This window comes from Phyllopteryx taeniolatus, chromosome 17 (genome assembly GCF_024500385.1).
Source record: "Phyllopteryx taeniolatus isolate TA_2022b chromosome 17, UOR_Ptae_1.2, whole genome shotgun sequence".
NCBI classification, from domain to species: Eukaryota; Metazoa; Chordata; class Actinopteri; order Syngnathiformes; family Syngnathidae; genus Phyllopteryx; species Phyllopteryx taeniolatus.
In genome coordinates this window covers 16,992,407-17,006,002 of record NC_084518.1, presented here as the reverse complement: position 1 = coordinate 17,006,002, position 13,596 = coordinate 16,992,407, and the positions used below count along the sequence as shown (strand labels likewise).

The 13,596-nt window shown below is 39.2% G+C and overlaps 3 protein-coding genes across 4 annotated transcripts in view; 1 reads left to right on the top strand and 2 right to left on the bottom strand.

Moving 5' to 3' along the window:
• The window catches only part of LOC133467098 (F-BAR and double SH3 domains protein 2-like), a 26,183-nt gene extending 25,037 nt beyond the window's left edge, over nucleotides 1-1,146 (bottom strand). The window contains exon 1 of one of the 2 annotated variants that reach the window (XM_061751578.1): nucleotides 902-1,146. In XM_061751578.1, the coding sequence (XP_061607562.1) occupies nucleotides 902-922 (21 nt within the window). In that variant the 5' untranslated portion in view covers nucleotides 923-1,146. The remainder of the gene's footprint in view (nucleotides 1-901) is intronic. The other variant, XM_061751577.1, reaches the window with a different exon arrangement.
• On the top strand, nucleotides 1,053-10,404 carry alox5ap (arachidonate 5-lipoxygenase-activating protein). Its single transcript, XM_061751580.1, has 6 exons — nucleotides 1,053-1,161; nucleotides 4,551-4,668; nucleotides 4,801-4,867; nucleotides 6,230-6,300; nucleotides 8,323-8,404; nucleotides 10,134-10,404. Exons 1-6 carry the CDS (start codon nucleotides 1,096-1,098, stop codon nucleotides 10,297-10,299), a joined length of 570 nt encoding a protein of 189 aa, XP_061607564.1. The 5' UTR covers nucleotides 1,053-1,095; the 3' UTR covers nucleotides 10,300-10,404.
• LOC133467100 (mesenteric estrogen-dependent adipogenesis protein-like) lies at nucleotides 10,392-13,596 on the bottom strand. Its single transcript, XM_061751579.1, has 5 exons — nucleotides 13,344-13,596; nucleotides 12,695-12,798; nucleotides 12,067-12,185; nucleotides 11,844-11,996; nucleotides 10,392-10,595 (listed from the first exon to the last, which is right to left on the bottom strand). Exons 1-5 carry the CDS (start codon nucleotides 13,544-13,546, stop codon nucleotides 10,581-10,583), a joined length of 594 nt encoding a protein of 197 aa, XP_061607563.1. The 5' UTR covers nucleotides 13,547-13,596; the 3' UTR covers nucleotides 10,392-10,580.

The window sequence follows — 13,596 nt, the reverse complement described above, 5'->3', positions numbered from 1 at the left end:
TCTTGTAAGTGTTTTTCTTACAGCTTTTACTGTAATTATGTCTTTAATACTGCATTAGTGATACACTACGGTACGTTCCGATTTACGTACACGTTCGGAACTCCGTCGTTAACTGTGGACCCCCTGTGTCGACACTTAACATCCTCAATTAATGCGTTGTTGTGATTTTTAAGACATTTAAGCCACTATCGTTGTTCCTTTTTGTCATCGACAAAGGGGGAAACATGAACCAAACTACCATTAAAATGTAGTCGTTTTAAGCTTGCATACCGCCAGACATTCGTAAAATGAAGAGCAGGGATTAATGCGACATATATGTAACCAAGTTGGGTCCACTCTAGCATTCGGCTAGGATAAAAATGAAAACTGCGTCAGACTAAAGTAGACTTTTTTAATCACAACAACAATCTATCGCTTCGATCTCGCAACCGTCCGCTCGTTTTAGTGCGGGTGAGCCGAGTGAAGAGAAGTTATATTTACTTGAACTTAAATACGCTTTAATGAATAACTTGCGCACCGATGTAACACGTTCATCGTGAAAATAGGAGTTATAGAAGGATTGAAAAATAAAAAAACTGTTGAAAAGTGAAGTTTGTGTGCAAGTGAGAATACCAATTAATTCAAACGGGAACGAGCCGAGGGCACTTCAGGCATAGATGTTTCTCCTAAATTGTGGCACATGAGATTTTAAGTAAGTTTTCTTCGCTTTTTAAAATTTTTTTTTAGGGGCAATTAAATGTGTGGGGTAGGTAAATCCAAGCGATAAAGTGGCGAAAATGTTCAAGCAAAAGTGGTCTTTTTCCGTTGTTGGTCTGGCAACCATTAAATATGCACCACTTCGTCGAGTAACGTTAGCTTCGGAGGCTACACACAAACTACGGAGGGGGGGGGGGGAACTCACCTTTCTCGGTGGGGGTTGCATCCTTCTTTCTGGACATAAAAACAACGCGAAAAACTCCTAAAGTTTATCAGGGCGGGAAAAAAAGTTGGTCCGTGTTTCAGCGATTTGGGGGGGTGGGGTGGGGGTCGACAAAAAGAACGATAGTCTCAGGCGGCCATGGCGAGTCCGGTAAATTGTGAGTCCGAGCCCCGTTGATGAAAACAGTGCTGTTGCTTGCGGCCCCACGGAGCAGACAGAACAGAAAGCGCCAAGTGGCCGCGGTGAGTAAAACTACTTCCGTCCTTTGCTTCAAAATAAAACGCAAACTGCTTCCGCGTTGTGTGTCAAAATAAAATATAACAACAACTACGGTACATCTGAAATGACTCAAAAGAGTATTAGCACGTAATTTAATGATAATCATTTGGATGCAGGACATAATTACTATATTGTTATTTTCACACTTATTTTTGTTTTATTAATATCAGTTTATCAGTTTCGTGTTTTATTAATTTAAACTTATGCATTGTAAAATATTCCTTAGATGTTTTTTAAGAATGAAACGATTTAAAATATGGAATTGGTGAACATGAGAATTAAAATATTTTATAATTTCTTAGTCCTTTTTTTGTCAATGTCTTTATGTCTCCAAAGTGTTCTGTAAATTGACTGTCTGTTGTACTAGAGCGGCTCCAACTACCGGAGACAAATTCCTTGTGTGTTTTGGACATACTTGGCAAATAAAGATGATGATGATTCTGACTCTGATTCTGATTCTGATTCTGATTCTGATCAGATATGTGCATGATTACAAATGAAGACTAAAATAGAAAAGCTGTTTACTCGGGACTTTTTGAGCAGTTGGACCATTTCAGCAGTAGGTGGCAGCAAAATTTCAAACTCGACTGACTTTAAAACGTGTGCAAGAAGGGAGGCTGCCTCTGCGCATTTAATTAACCGCTTCACAATTGCAAAACCACTTTTATTATTTCAAAAGGAAGAACTCCACATAATCTAACACCAAGTCCACAGGGGCTATATAATGTCAATTTTGGGGTGAAAGTAATGCAATTCCCGTTTTCCTCCCCTTTCATGTGGGAAAGATTGATTGGCAAACGTGGACTGCCAGACTGTAAAATAGTTTATTTTTTTAAATGGAGTTCATTCTCATTGTTTCATTATTTAGAATGAATTCAATTATGACTAATCAATTATTTATTAAAATATGTAAGCGGTACAGAAAATGGATGGATGGATATTTAAAACATGTTTAATGTTATGTACAGTAAAAAAAATATATATACATTAGTGGATCTGTGATTTTTGTTTTTGATGACATGGTGTAGATAGAAAAAGTATATGACTGCTCGTTTTTGCATCTTTTATTCTTCTATGACTGTACAAATAAACATACAAGTAAATTAGATGGATAGCATCTAACTTGCATTTTATTCTTATCTCTGAGGGCTGGACTTCTATCCTAAAACCGCATATGTTGGTACTGAGTGTATGGTATAAACTCTACAGAATTTGAGACAACAAATCCAGCCTTTGCTAAAGGGTTAGCATTTGCGATTAGCATTAGCACGCATGCAATTACCATTTTAGGTTTAAAAAAAACAACCACTAACTACCATTCAGCTCATGCATACATGATGTTATATGTACATTACACATCTAATATTGTCTTTAAAATGACTTGCAGACGCGCCTATGTCATCTTTGGCAAAGTTTATCAATGGCCCAACACTGTGTCCGTCTGCAATAAATGTCGGTGTGAAACACTGGTTCTGGCAGCGCAAATATGGCTCTGGGCGGAACTTTTTTTTTTTTGGTCCCGGTGGCGCTTTGAGACAGAAATTCTCCATCGAATTGCGTTTTTTTCTCCTGATACCAAACAAGCTTTGAAAAATCCCGCACCCCCCCCCCCCCACCCCCAAAGAATTAACTTATATCACCTTCCACAGAAATAATAGAAACATTATTTTAAAAATATTGACAGATAACAAGAAAATACAGTCAGGTTTCCATTTTGCCTAAGCATGTATGTTAAAACGATACTTAATAAACATTTAAGAAAAAGTTGTCCATTTTATAGAAACTTGTCCTGCAGGACAAAAATGATGTATATTTACAAGAATTTTGCAAATACATTTGAGAAAATAGTTTTATATGTATATGTATATATATATATGAGGATCAATAATATACTGTACATTGACTTGGTCATGCTAAGACTGTTGTGTGTGCATGTGTCCAATTAAAAAAAATATGAGGAAAAGGATGTCATTGTACCAAAAAAAAAGGATATTTACAAGAAAAATATATCCAATTTATTGAGGAAAATTGTTTTATTCTAAGAGGGGCAAAAAGCTGCAATTTCCCAATAAATAGTTATTATAAAAATATGAACAAATGTTATTTCAGGTGAAAAATATAATTTTACAAGAAATATTTTTCTAAACTGTTGGTAAGTCAAACTTGGCTACAGTCCTCGAAAATGGCCAAATTGACCTAAAAATGTATTGTGGATCTACTCATGCTGAGTATCCCTACCAAATTTCATGTTGCTAGGGAAAAAATGTTTTGCACGGCTGAATGTTAAAAAAATTAGTCAAACTTGGCCGCCATTTTCTGAAACTTCAAAGCAAAATGGCAGACTTCCTGTACCTGAGAGTATGGCGATAAGAGAGACACACAGCATAGTTGTGTTGAGTTTAAAAAAGTACCTCAATAAAAGATAAAAATCAAACAGCTCTTAAAGATTAAATGCAAATATATTGGACTAAAAAGTTAAATGCAACAGATATGGACTTAAGCAGTCATTTCTTTCCGCGTAAAACTAAAGGAAGCCTGTGAACCACTACTAGTATACCAACCACACTTTGACAATCACTGTCCCAGACAGACAAAATAGACAGCCTTGGAAATGTTCATTACATTTGCATTAACACAGCTCAAATGGTACAAAAAGTGATTTGAGCGGTAGAAACAAAAGGCCAGCATAGTTGTGTGTTTATTTAACTAGAAACAAAAACCTCTGTTCCCGTACCGGGAGTCAAACCCAGGTCACCTGGGTAAAAACCAGGAATCGTACCCACTAGACCATATGGGACTTCAGGTATCATAGCCTTGCTATCCCAACAGGATGACTTATCATTCTGTAAAAATATAATAATAATAATATAAGTATCTAGAAGTTAGTTATTTAAAATAAACTATTTATTTATTTATGATTACAATTATTATCTTTTAAACCTCATTGTCTGTGCTTGTGAAAAATCAGATGTGGCCCTTGAGGACAAAAATTTGGCCCCGCCAAATGTGCTTACTTTTTCCATTTCCTCTCTATGAGTGGGAATGAGAGGGAATTATGAACAGTTCCAAATAGTAACCAGCGTGAGCACAAAACCTTCAGGCTTCAGAACGTCTGAACTTTTGGGGGGCTTAATCAGAGGTCACACTAATGGTTGAAAAAGTTTAGAAATAATTTATCTTGGTCTCATTTTTTAAAAGCACCAAAACCTGCCATTTGAACAGGGGTGTGTAGACTTTTGATAGCCACTGTATGATGCAAACACAGTGGCGAGGCAGCAGGCCTCATTTGCATAAAGGGGAAGCTCGTCAGAGCAGCTCATCACAGTGTGACTGTCTTTTTGTCTCTCAACAGTTGTGCACGTCCATCTTGTGCTCCTTCCTCTTCATCATCCCCATCATCATGGAAGTCAAGGTGGTGGAGAACATCTACCTGCTGGTGGTCGTCACCTTGGTCAGCGTGGTGCAGAACGGTGAGCCGTCGCTTGACAGTTACATCAATTATGGATTTATTGAAAATTGTTCCCCTTCCCAAATGTCGCTTGACGGTAACATCAATTATGGATTTATTTAAAAAATGTTCCCCCTCCCAAATGTTTTTCAAGCCTTCTTCGCTCTCAAAGTGGAGAAGGAGTGCAACAGTCCCGCTTTCACTCGAGTGGCTTGTGCCAAGTAAGACACACTTCACATTCTACTCAAAAATAATAGTAAATAACTAGACTAAAACTTAATTATTCATGTTTTATTTAAAATAAACTAATACACATTTTAACTCTTTTATACGTAATTGGTTTTTATTCATTTTGTGATGTAATTGATTAATTCATAATGCACACTTAAATAAAAATGAGAATGAATGTTTATTGTATTTACTCCAATTATTCTTTTTAATGTATGCAAAATACCATCAATATAAAAATAAAAATACAGAAATGATTGACTTATTATTTGAAATAAACAATTTTAAATATTTTTCTCATACACATTTTAACAACACCAACAACAAAAATCTACAGATAACCTGCAGGCATTTGACCCTTGAAGACAAACGTTTGACCACCCCTGGTCTTTGCATTTTGGCTTTTTATTTCAATTTGACTATCCAGGACCAGGTCAAGTGTCTCATCTAACATTTTAGACACTTGAACAGGATTTCCTGTTTCTTCAGTGGGAAGCAGCTTGTGCCACTTCCTGTGGTGCCACCGATCCAAAAAGATGTCCAAACTCACTCTGGTGAAGGCGTAAAACACTCCCTACGTCTTATTTTTTGAAATGTATTTCTTTTTTACTGAGCCGCTTCTCAGTAAATAATACATGATTATGGCCCAAACTCATTTTGAATATGAATTTCATACAAATTTTGTGGAGTTGGTGGGGCAGCGACCAGTTACATTGAGAAATTTCAGTCTGGTTACAGAGCTGGTCAAAGCACTGAGAGGGCCTTCCTCAGAGTAACTAATGACCTGCTTTTAACAGCAGATAAAGGGTAAGTCAAAAAATCGGTGGCATCTTTTAAATCACTTTTTTTTTCTCATCACGAATACCACACATTTGAAGAGGGGTGTGTAGACTTTTTATATTTACTGTACGGACAGGTGTGTGTATTTTTATTTGCCAACTCCCAAGCTACGGCTTGGGGCCCCAGTTTAACTGGACCGCGTCAAAGGACTTCCTGTTGGTTGTTGCATTAAACACATTATCACTTTGATAGTGTTTCGATTGTACCGCTATCACACTGGAGTCATCTGGATGCGCATGTGAGGACAACAAAGTTACGTAACTTGGAGGAGGCGAAAACAAATTTTGTCTTTTGATGCCACAGGTTTGGCACACCTGTCTTCATGAGCTCTATCAGGTTGTAGGAGGAGCATGTTTAGAATTTTGAGTGGCAAAATGAATTTGTTAATAATCCTGACCATAACAAAATGTGGAAAAGGTGAAGCGCTGAGAATACTTTGCAGATACACTGTACAGTATTAAAAATGGTATTCCAAACTAACACCCAGCATTCCCATCCATTTCCCTTCCCTGCAGCCGAAACTGTATGGATGCCTACACCACCTTCCTGGCTCTCATGTGGTGTGCTGGCCTGTCCCTCAGCCAAGGTAAATCATTAACACGCAGTCACGCACTATCACTAGCCTTTTGTGTCTCTGTCTGTGGAGGTGTGTGTGTCTCTGTGTGCACGTGTTTGAGTGTATCTGTGCGTGTGTTTGTGGGGGGAGGGTTGTGCACGTGTGTCGTGTCTGTGCGTGTATGTGTGTGTGTGTGTGCATCTGTGTTTATGTGCTTCTGTGCATTTGTGTGTGTCTGTGTGCTTGTTTGTGTCCGCAAGTGTGTATTTGCGTCTGTGGGGGTGTGTGCACGTTTGTATGTGTGCGTCTCTGCTTCTCTGTGAGTGTGTTTGTTTGAAGGTACCACAAAATATGCATACACATAACTCTTCCGGGTGTGCCTTCCCGTTACCTTGTTTATCTCGGCCACAGGTACAAAATTCAGACAGTTGGTCCAGATATTTAAGCCAATATTAACAGTTCTCTCAACACGGGCACGTTTGCATCTGCTTTGAAGCACGCCATTGTTAATCCTCTGAGAAAAAAAGTTAATTTATTTAGTTTAGTTTATTTCTTTTACGAGCAATAATCTGTTGTTTGAGAAATTTCCACTCTCTACGCAGCACTGAGACTGCTTTGGTCAAGGTCTCAGATGACTTGCTGCTCGCGTCCAATAGAGGCCAGTCTTCTATTTTAATACTCCTTGACCTCAGCAGAGCATTTGTCACGGTGGACCATGATGTCTTGATCAATTGTCTGGAAAATGATGTTGGCATCAGTGTCCCATTAAAACCTGGTTCCACTGACTTTTCACGTCTTGTCTGGCTGATGTCAAACAGTTGATGTCAAAAAATTATTATAACTTAATCACTCCAAAACAGAAGTGATCATTATACCCCCACTCCCCTTGTCCACAGGACTAGTCGTATAAATAACCTCTCCTCTGGTCTCGGTGCCCTCTCTGCAAATATTTGCAATGAGGCCCGAAAAGCGGGGTTCAATCCGGCCTCGCCTGTGTGGTGTTTGCATGTTCTCCCCGTGCCTGTATGAGCTTTCTCTGGGTACTCCGGTTTCCTCCCACATCCCAAAAACATGCATGGTAAGTGGATTGAAGACTCTAAATTGCCCGTAGGTGTGAGTGCGACTGGTTGTTAGTTTATATGCGCCTTGGGATTGGCTGGCGACCAGTTCAGGGTCTACCCCGCCTCTCGCCCGCAGTTAGCTGCACCCCAGTGAGGATAAGCGGTGTAGAAAATGGATGGTGGATGGAGGCCCGAAAAATTGGGTGGCATTTTTTACTCAAATTTATCATTTGACTCCAAGGTGACCAAAATTCTACAGTCATGTTTCTTACGCATCAGAAAACTTACCAAGATAAAATCATTCCTCTCCCTTGGAGACTTAAAAAAGGCTACTCATGCCTTTATAAGACTTGACTACTGCTATGCACTTTACTCTGTATCAGCAAACGCAATATACAAAGATTGCAGTTAGCCCAAAATTCTGCTGCCAGGTTTTTAAGAGCCACTAAGAGAAGAGACCACATCATACCAGTCCTTCATGCCCTCCATTGGTTACCTGTGAGGTTTAGAATTGATTTTAAGATTTTACTCCTTGTTTTTAAAAGCTTTGAATGGTCAGGCTCCAGCTTATAGCTGTGATCTACTTACTCCATGTATGAGCCTGATTGCTGCCTGAGATCCTCCAGCAGGGCCTTTCTTAAGGTTCCAAAAGCTCACCTCCTCGCTAAGGGTGATTGGGCCTTTTCAGCTGGAGCTCCTAAAGTGTGGAACTCCTTGTTTGAAGATCTCTGGCAAATAAACTCAATATCCTCTTTAAAATCTATCCAGAAGACTTACTTTTATCGTTTGGCTTTTCTTAACTTAACATTTATAACTCTTATCTTTGTTTCTATTATTGCCCATTGTTGTGTATCTATTTCATTTTTAAGGACTTTATAACTTGTTTTTGAAAAGTGCTACATAAATGAAGATATTATTATTAAAATTATTATTTCTGTGAATTAAAAAAAAATATATTAATAGTCATTAATAATGGCATTGTTTTTTCAAGCTCCCGCTGCATTCGCTGGCCTGGTGTACGTGCTGGTGCGTCACAAGTACTTTGTGGGCTACATGGGACAAAGCTCTCAGAGGTACTTTTTTCTTTCTGATTCTTCCGCATACTTTACCCCAAATTCTCACTTTCCCCGCTATTCCACAATTGTCATGAAAATAATTTCCATTGAATTGAATGGAGACATTTTCCTAATTTAATTCATCCTTCAATATTTTCTTTTCAATATTTACTTAGTCAACCGATTCAAACCATTTCAAATTCAAACTGTTCGGTTTATTGGCGAACCATATTTCACATTTCCCAAATTCCCACAAATTTTAAAAATGTACCTAATTATTCCACATTTCTTGACTGATTCAAACCGTTCAAATTGTTCAGCTGACATATTTGCTATCCATACTCAGTTTACGATTTTGCTACGTATCAGTATCACAAGCATTAGCGTGTTAGCATTCCATCCATGCTCATAAGAAATAGCAGCTGAACACAGGGCAAGAGATAAAATCCTTATAAGCAGCCTTAGTGCTTTCTCTACTCAGGTTACTAACTTGCAAACTTGGGTATTTGTGCCATATCATGTGTAAATGTGTATTGTTATGACAACAAAATTCCTTGAATCCATATGTCAGCATAGCAACAGTTAGCATGTTAGCATTCTATGAAATCTAATCAGAAACAGTACATGTGTACGAATGTAAGATATAATATTTTAACCTGCCTTGGCACTTTTGTTACTCAGATTGCTGTCTTGCTGTTTGTTAGCATAGCAACCGTTATCATGCTAGCATGTAATCGATTCTCATTAGGAATAGCACCTGAATACAGGGCAAGACGTAAAATTCGTATTAAGTAACCTCAGCACTTTATCTACACAGGTTGCTTACTTGTTACATGTTAGCACAGCCAATTTGAACATGTTAGCATTTTATCAAATCACATTGGAAACAGTACCTTGTCTTGGAACTTCTGTTTCTCAGTTTGCTATCTCGCTCTATGTTAGCATACCAACCGTTAGCATGTTAGCAATTCTCATATTAGTACTAGGAAGGGGTGACTGCTGATACCAAGTATCAGTATTGGGCTGATACTGGCCTTATTTCAAGGTATCAGGTACTCGTAAAGGTTGCTGATACCAGCCACCGATACTTATTGCAAAAAAAAATCTGACATCCAGTAAGTCCTCCTTGCCAGTAGTTGGCGCGACACTGCGGCAGTTTGACACCCATGTCCCATTGAAACCTGGTTCCACTGACTTTCCACATCTTGGCTGTCTGATGTCAAACAGTTGATGTAAAAAATGTCTGTCATTGTGTAATTGAAATTCTATGTGTCAAAAGTACTAGTACTACAATCAAGCTGTGAGAACATTGATCCTGACAGCACTATATGCTCGTGTTTTATTATTGATTGTTTTTTATGTTTTCATAACTCCCAATTTCTTTGAATCAGCACTGTACGATGAAAATAAAGATACTTGGATAACTGTAATAATTATATTAGTAACACATCATTCACGGTTAATTTACGTAACGCCGTCAGACAGTGAGTGTACTGTACTTTGAAGAGTTTTATGGTGTCATTGTCATCGGTATGCATTTGGCTGGCAACCGAAAGTTAGCATGCAACCTCATCCCAAGCGCGGAAGTTGTGTGTGCATAGTCCATTCATACTATAAACAGCATTAGCAACATTTTCTAGTATGTCTCAAAATCAACATTACTGCTTCCATTTCAATTGATTTTACAGATGTTTTTGTTTTGTAATATTTGTTGTGGTCTGACTGGTTTGTTCACATTGGCATGAAGCACTCCTGGCTACCTGTTTGGCAAACGCGTGCTCTTCTTTCTGATGCTGATGAGCGCACTGGGAATCGTCAACTTCCTGCTGGCGTACTACTGCGGGAGCAACTTTAATAAGGAAATTCTGGAGACCCTCACCAAGGCCACATCCGCTCTGCTGCTCATCCCTTAGCCCCAACAAAGATGGACCCCCACAAAAAACAGCAACTTTTTTTTGTAACCTTGTTTTCTTTCCATTCATCTGAACATGCAATAAAAAACATGTAGAGTATAAAAAGTGTATAAATGCATCAGTGCAAAACATCACATCCATCACACGGTACTAGAAAACAATAACAGCAAAATGCAGCGTGTTGACTGAACAAGCTTTCAGGTCGTCATTAGGTTTTCCGCAAGGCTTCGTGGGAGGCGTCGTCCAATCGCATCTCCGCCAAAGTCAGTCAGGCGCCCCCATCAGGACAGTCGCAACTGTCAAGAGTCAACAAGAGATGACATATATTACCGTCAGGATACTTTTTGTGTGTAAATGTCTCAGCATTCATCGATTTCCACGACACAAAGTGAAATCGATGCAATGTCACACGATGCTCATCTCTCAGCATTCCCACACTATATTTTAAGCAAGACATGCATGTGTTTATATTTAATGCAGAATATGTCAATCTACAGCAGACGATGCTGAGAGTCCCTCAGAAAAAAAATTGTGAATGTTTAAAGGGGTTTTCTTTGGGTTTTTTTTTAAATGTACACTGGAAGTAGTGTAATGCTGGTCTCTCAGCATTCACACAATAACAAGAAAAAATTGGGTGGGAGGCGGTGTACAGTGGAAGTACTAATGCTCATTTCTCAGTATACATCAGTATTACTCTACTATAAATGATCGTCTCTCAGCATTCACACAATAATTTTTAAATATGTATTTTTATGGGATGTACATGTTTCGCAGTAGACCTATTTATATGCTAAATGTTTTTGGGACACGCAATAGAATAAGCTTAGTGCTCGTCTCTCAGCATTTGTTTGGCATTCAGTTGCGTTACAACCAAGATCAGAATTGTTATTTTAGCTTGAAGGCTTTTTTCGCAATTCGGTTTTTTCGCGCCAATTCTTTTTTGAGACACAATTGAATGAGTGTCATGCAGTCTCTCTGCATTTACACAAAATGATGTTTGCTTGACATACAGATGCGTAATAATCAGGTTCAGAATTGTTCAATTATCTTAGTGTGAACAACAGAACGATTTAAGTGCTCATCTCTCAGCATCTACACACAATTAGTTTTGTTTGATACAAAGGTTACGTTACAATCAGCAGAAGAAAAATGTACACTTTTTTAGTGTGAATATCTGTCTCGCATTAATCACGCAATATTTTTTGGGATACATAGTAGAATGAGCATAATGTTTGTCTCTCATGCAGTAGGGTTAAAATCAGGATCAGAAAGATGTATATTTTTTAGCTTCAATTCTTGTCTCGCAGTATTCACGCGAAATGTTTTTGGACAAACAATAGAATGATTAAAGTGCTTGTCTCTCAGCATTTACACAAAAGGATGTTTGTTTGATATACAGTTCATTTATAAGCAGGATCAGAGCAGTAAAAATACTTTAGCGTGAATGCTTGTCTTACGGTATTCATGCTAAATGTTTTTGGACACAGAATACAATGAGTGTAATGCTCGTCTCTCAGCATCAGCATAAGAAATCCGAGTCCAACCTTGAACTTCCTCTTGCTGAATCCCAGCCAGTGCGGGAAGTCAAAAAGTGGATCAGAGTGGTACTTGAGCGTGAAGGAGGAGTCAACCCACTCCGGTTTGATTCCAGTCATGTTGTGGGTCGCCCACATGTTCAATGCGTCGGTCAGGTCCACCTGGGGTGGAAGACTTGAAAGTCACCTTTTTAAATGAGGACAATCATCCAGCGTTGAGATTTTGACTCACTTCCACCTCGTAGCTCTCGCCCGCCACCGACGAGATGGTCCAGTCCAGACCCGCCTCCATGTGCCACCGGACCACCGGGTCGGCGCCCCGCACACACACCACGTAGCGCTTCGCAACCTCTGCAGGGAATCCAACACACACTCAAAACACATTCATGCATGCTTGTGTAACACTCGGTGAACCACTGAAAAACGTTCATCTAGCATTTACCAAATTAGAAAACACTTATGAACGTACAACAGCATTTGCTTTATGCTTGTCTCACAGCATTGGCACCTTTATGTGAGTACTCGTCTCTCAGCATTTGCACAAAAATGTTTTTTTTTGGGGGGGGGGGGGGGGGGGGGTCTCACACTTAGCATAGACCCTTGTCTCTGAGCATTCACCCAATAAGAAAAAACTTTTTCTTTAACATACAAAAGCATGCGTGTAATACTTCGGCATTGGCACTGTTGTGTGTGCACTTGTCTCTCAGCATTTTCCCCAAAAAACCTTTGTTGGTTGCACGCTACGCTTAGCTAGGACGCTTGTCTCCTAGCATTCATCCAACAGGGAAACGATATTTCTTACATACATACAACAGCATGCGTGTAATGCTCGTCTCTCAGCATCCAGTATAATTAATTACCTGTGCACTGAGGCAAGCGCGTGGCCACCAGCATGAAAATGTTTTTGGTCACCAAGCTCCTCCGGAAGTCGCTGTACTGCCACAAGTCTGTCAATGTGACGCTCCTGTTTAGTTGTTTGGAGGAAAACATCACTTTAATTCTTTTACTTTTTAAGATCAACATTTCTCAACTTGTTGAATCACGACTTTCATTCATACATTCAAATGTTCATCACTGTTGAAACACAACTTTAATTCTTATATTTAAAATACTAATTCTTTACACTTTATGGAAACACACTTATAATTCCGTTGTTTAAACATTTCTCACTTTTTTTGAACAACTTGAATTCTGGTAGTTAAACAATTACCACTTTGTCAAAATACAATTTAAATTTATCATCACCTTATTGAGAAACACAACTTTGTTATACCCAAATATCTAATTCAAACACTATTTAAACGCACCATTAACTCTTGCTTGAAACAATTTCCCTGTGTTGAACAAATACTTTAATTCTGAACTTTGAATGCAAACGATTATCACTTTTTATTGAAGTTGAATTCCTCTTGCTTCAACTTTCATCACATCGTTGAAACACAGTTTTAACTCTTCTATTTGCATGCAAACGACAACAAATGAGCCCCCCAATCCCCGCTCCAAACCAACCTGCCCAGCGAGCCGTGGAAGACGACGCTCCCCGCGGACGTGTCGCAGGGGTCGGCCAGCAGCAGACTGGTGTCGGGGTCACCGCGGACGACGCTGCGGAGCGGGGTGCTCTCCACCGAGAAGCCGCTCGGGGGTCTCCGGAGAAAGTCGTCTAGCTCACTCACTGTCATCCTCGCCAACCTGGCGCTCTCTTCTTGTTCCATTTTGTCAACTTCGTAAAACTGGCTGCTCGGCGCCTCGTTTTTATAGCGCC

Coding starts and splice junctions, on each gene's coding strand:
- LOC133467100 (XM_061751579.1), bottom strand. CDS start 13,546: ATGGAACAAGAAGAGAGCGCCAGGTTGGCGAGGATGACAGTGAGTGAG. Junction 12,799..13,343: donor TTCCACGGCTCGCTGGGCAG/GTTGGTTTGGAG, acceptor ACAACTAAACAG/GAGCGTCACATTGACAGACT. Junction 12,186..12,694: donor GCGCTTGCCTCAGTGCACAG/GTAATTAATTAT, acceptor GATTCCCTGCAG/AGGTTGCGAAGCGCTACGTG.
- alox5ap (XM_061751580.1), top strand. CDS start 1,096: ATGAAAACAGTGCTGTTGCTTGCGGCCCCACGGAGCAGACAGAACAGA. Junction 1,162..4,550: donor GAAAGCGCCAAGTGGCCGCG/GTGAGTAAAACT, acceptor GTCTCTCAACAG/TTGTGCACGTCCATCTTGTG. Junction 4,868..6,229: donor ACTCGAGTGGCTTGTGCCAA/GTAAGACACACT, acceptor CCTTCCCTGCAG/CCGAAACTGTATGGATGCCT.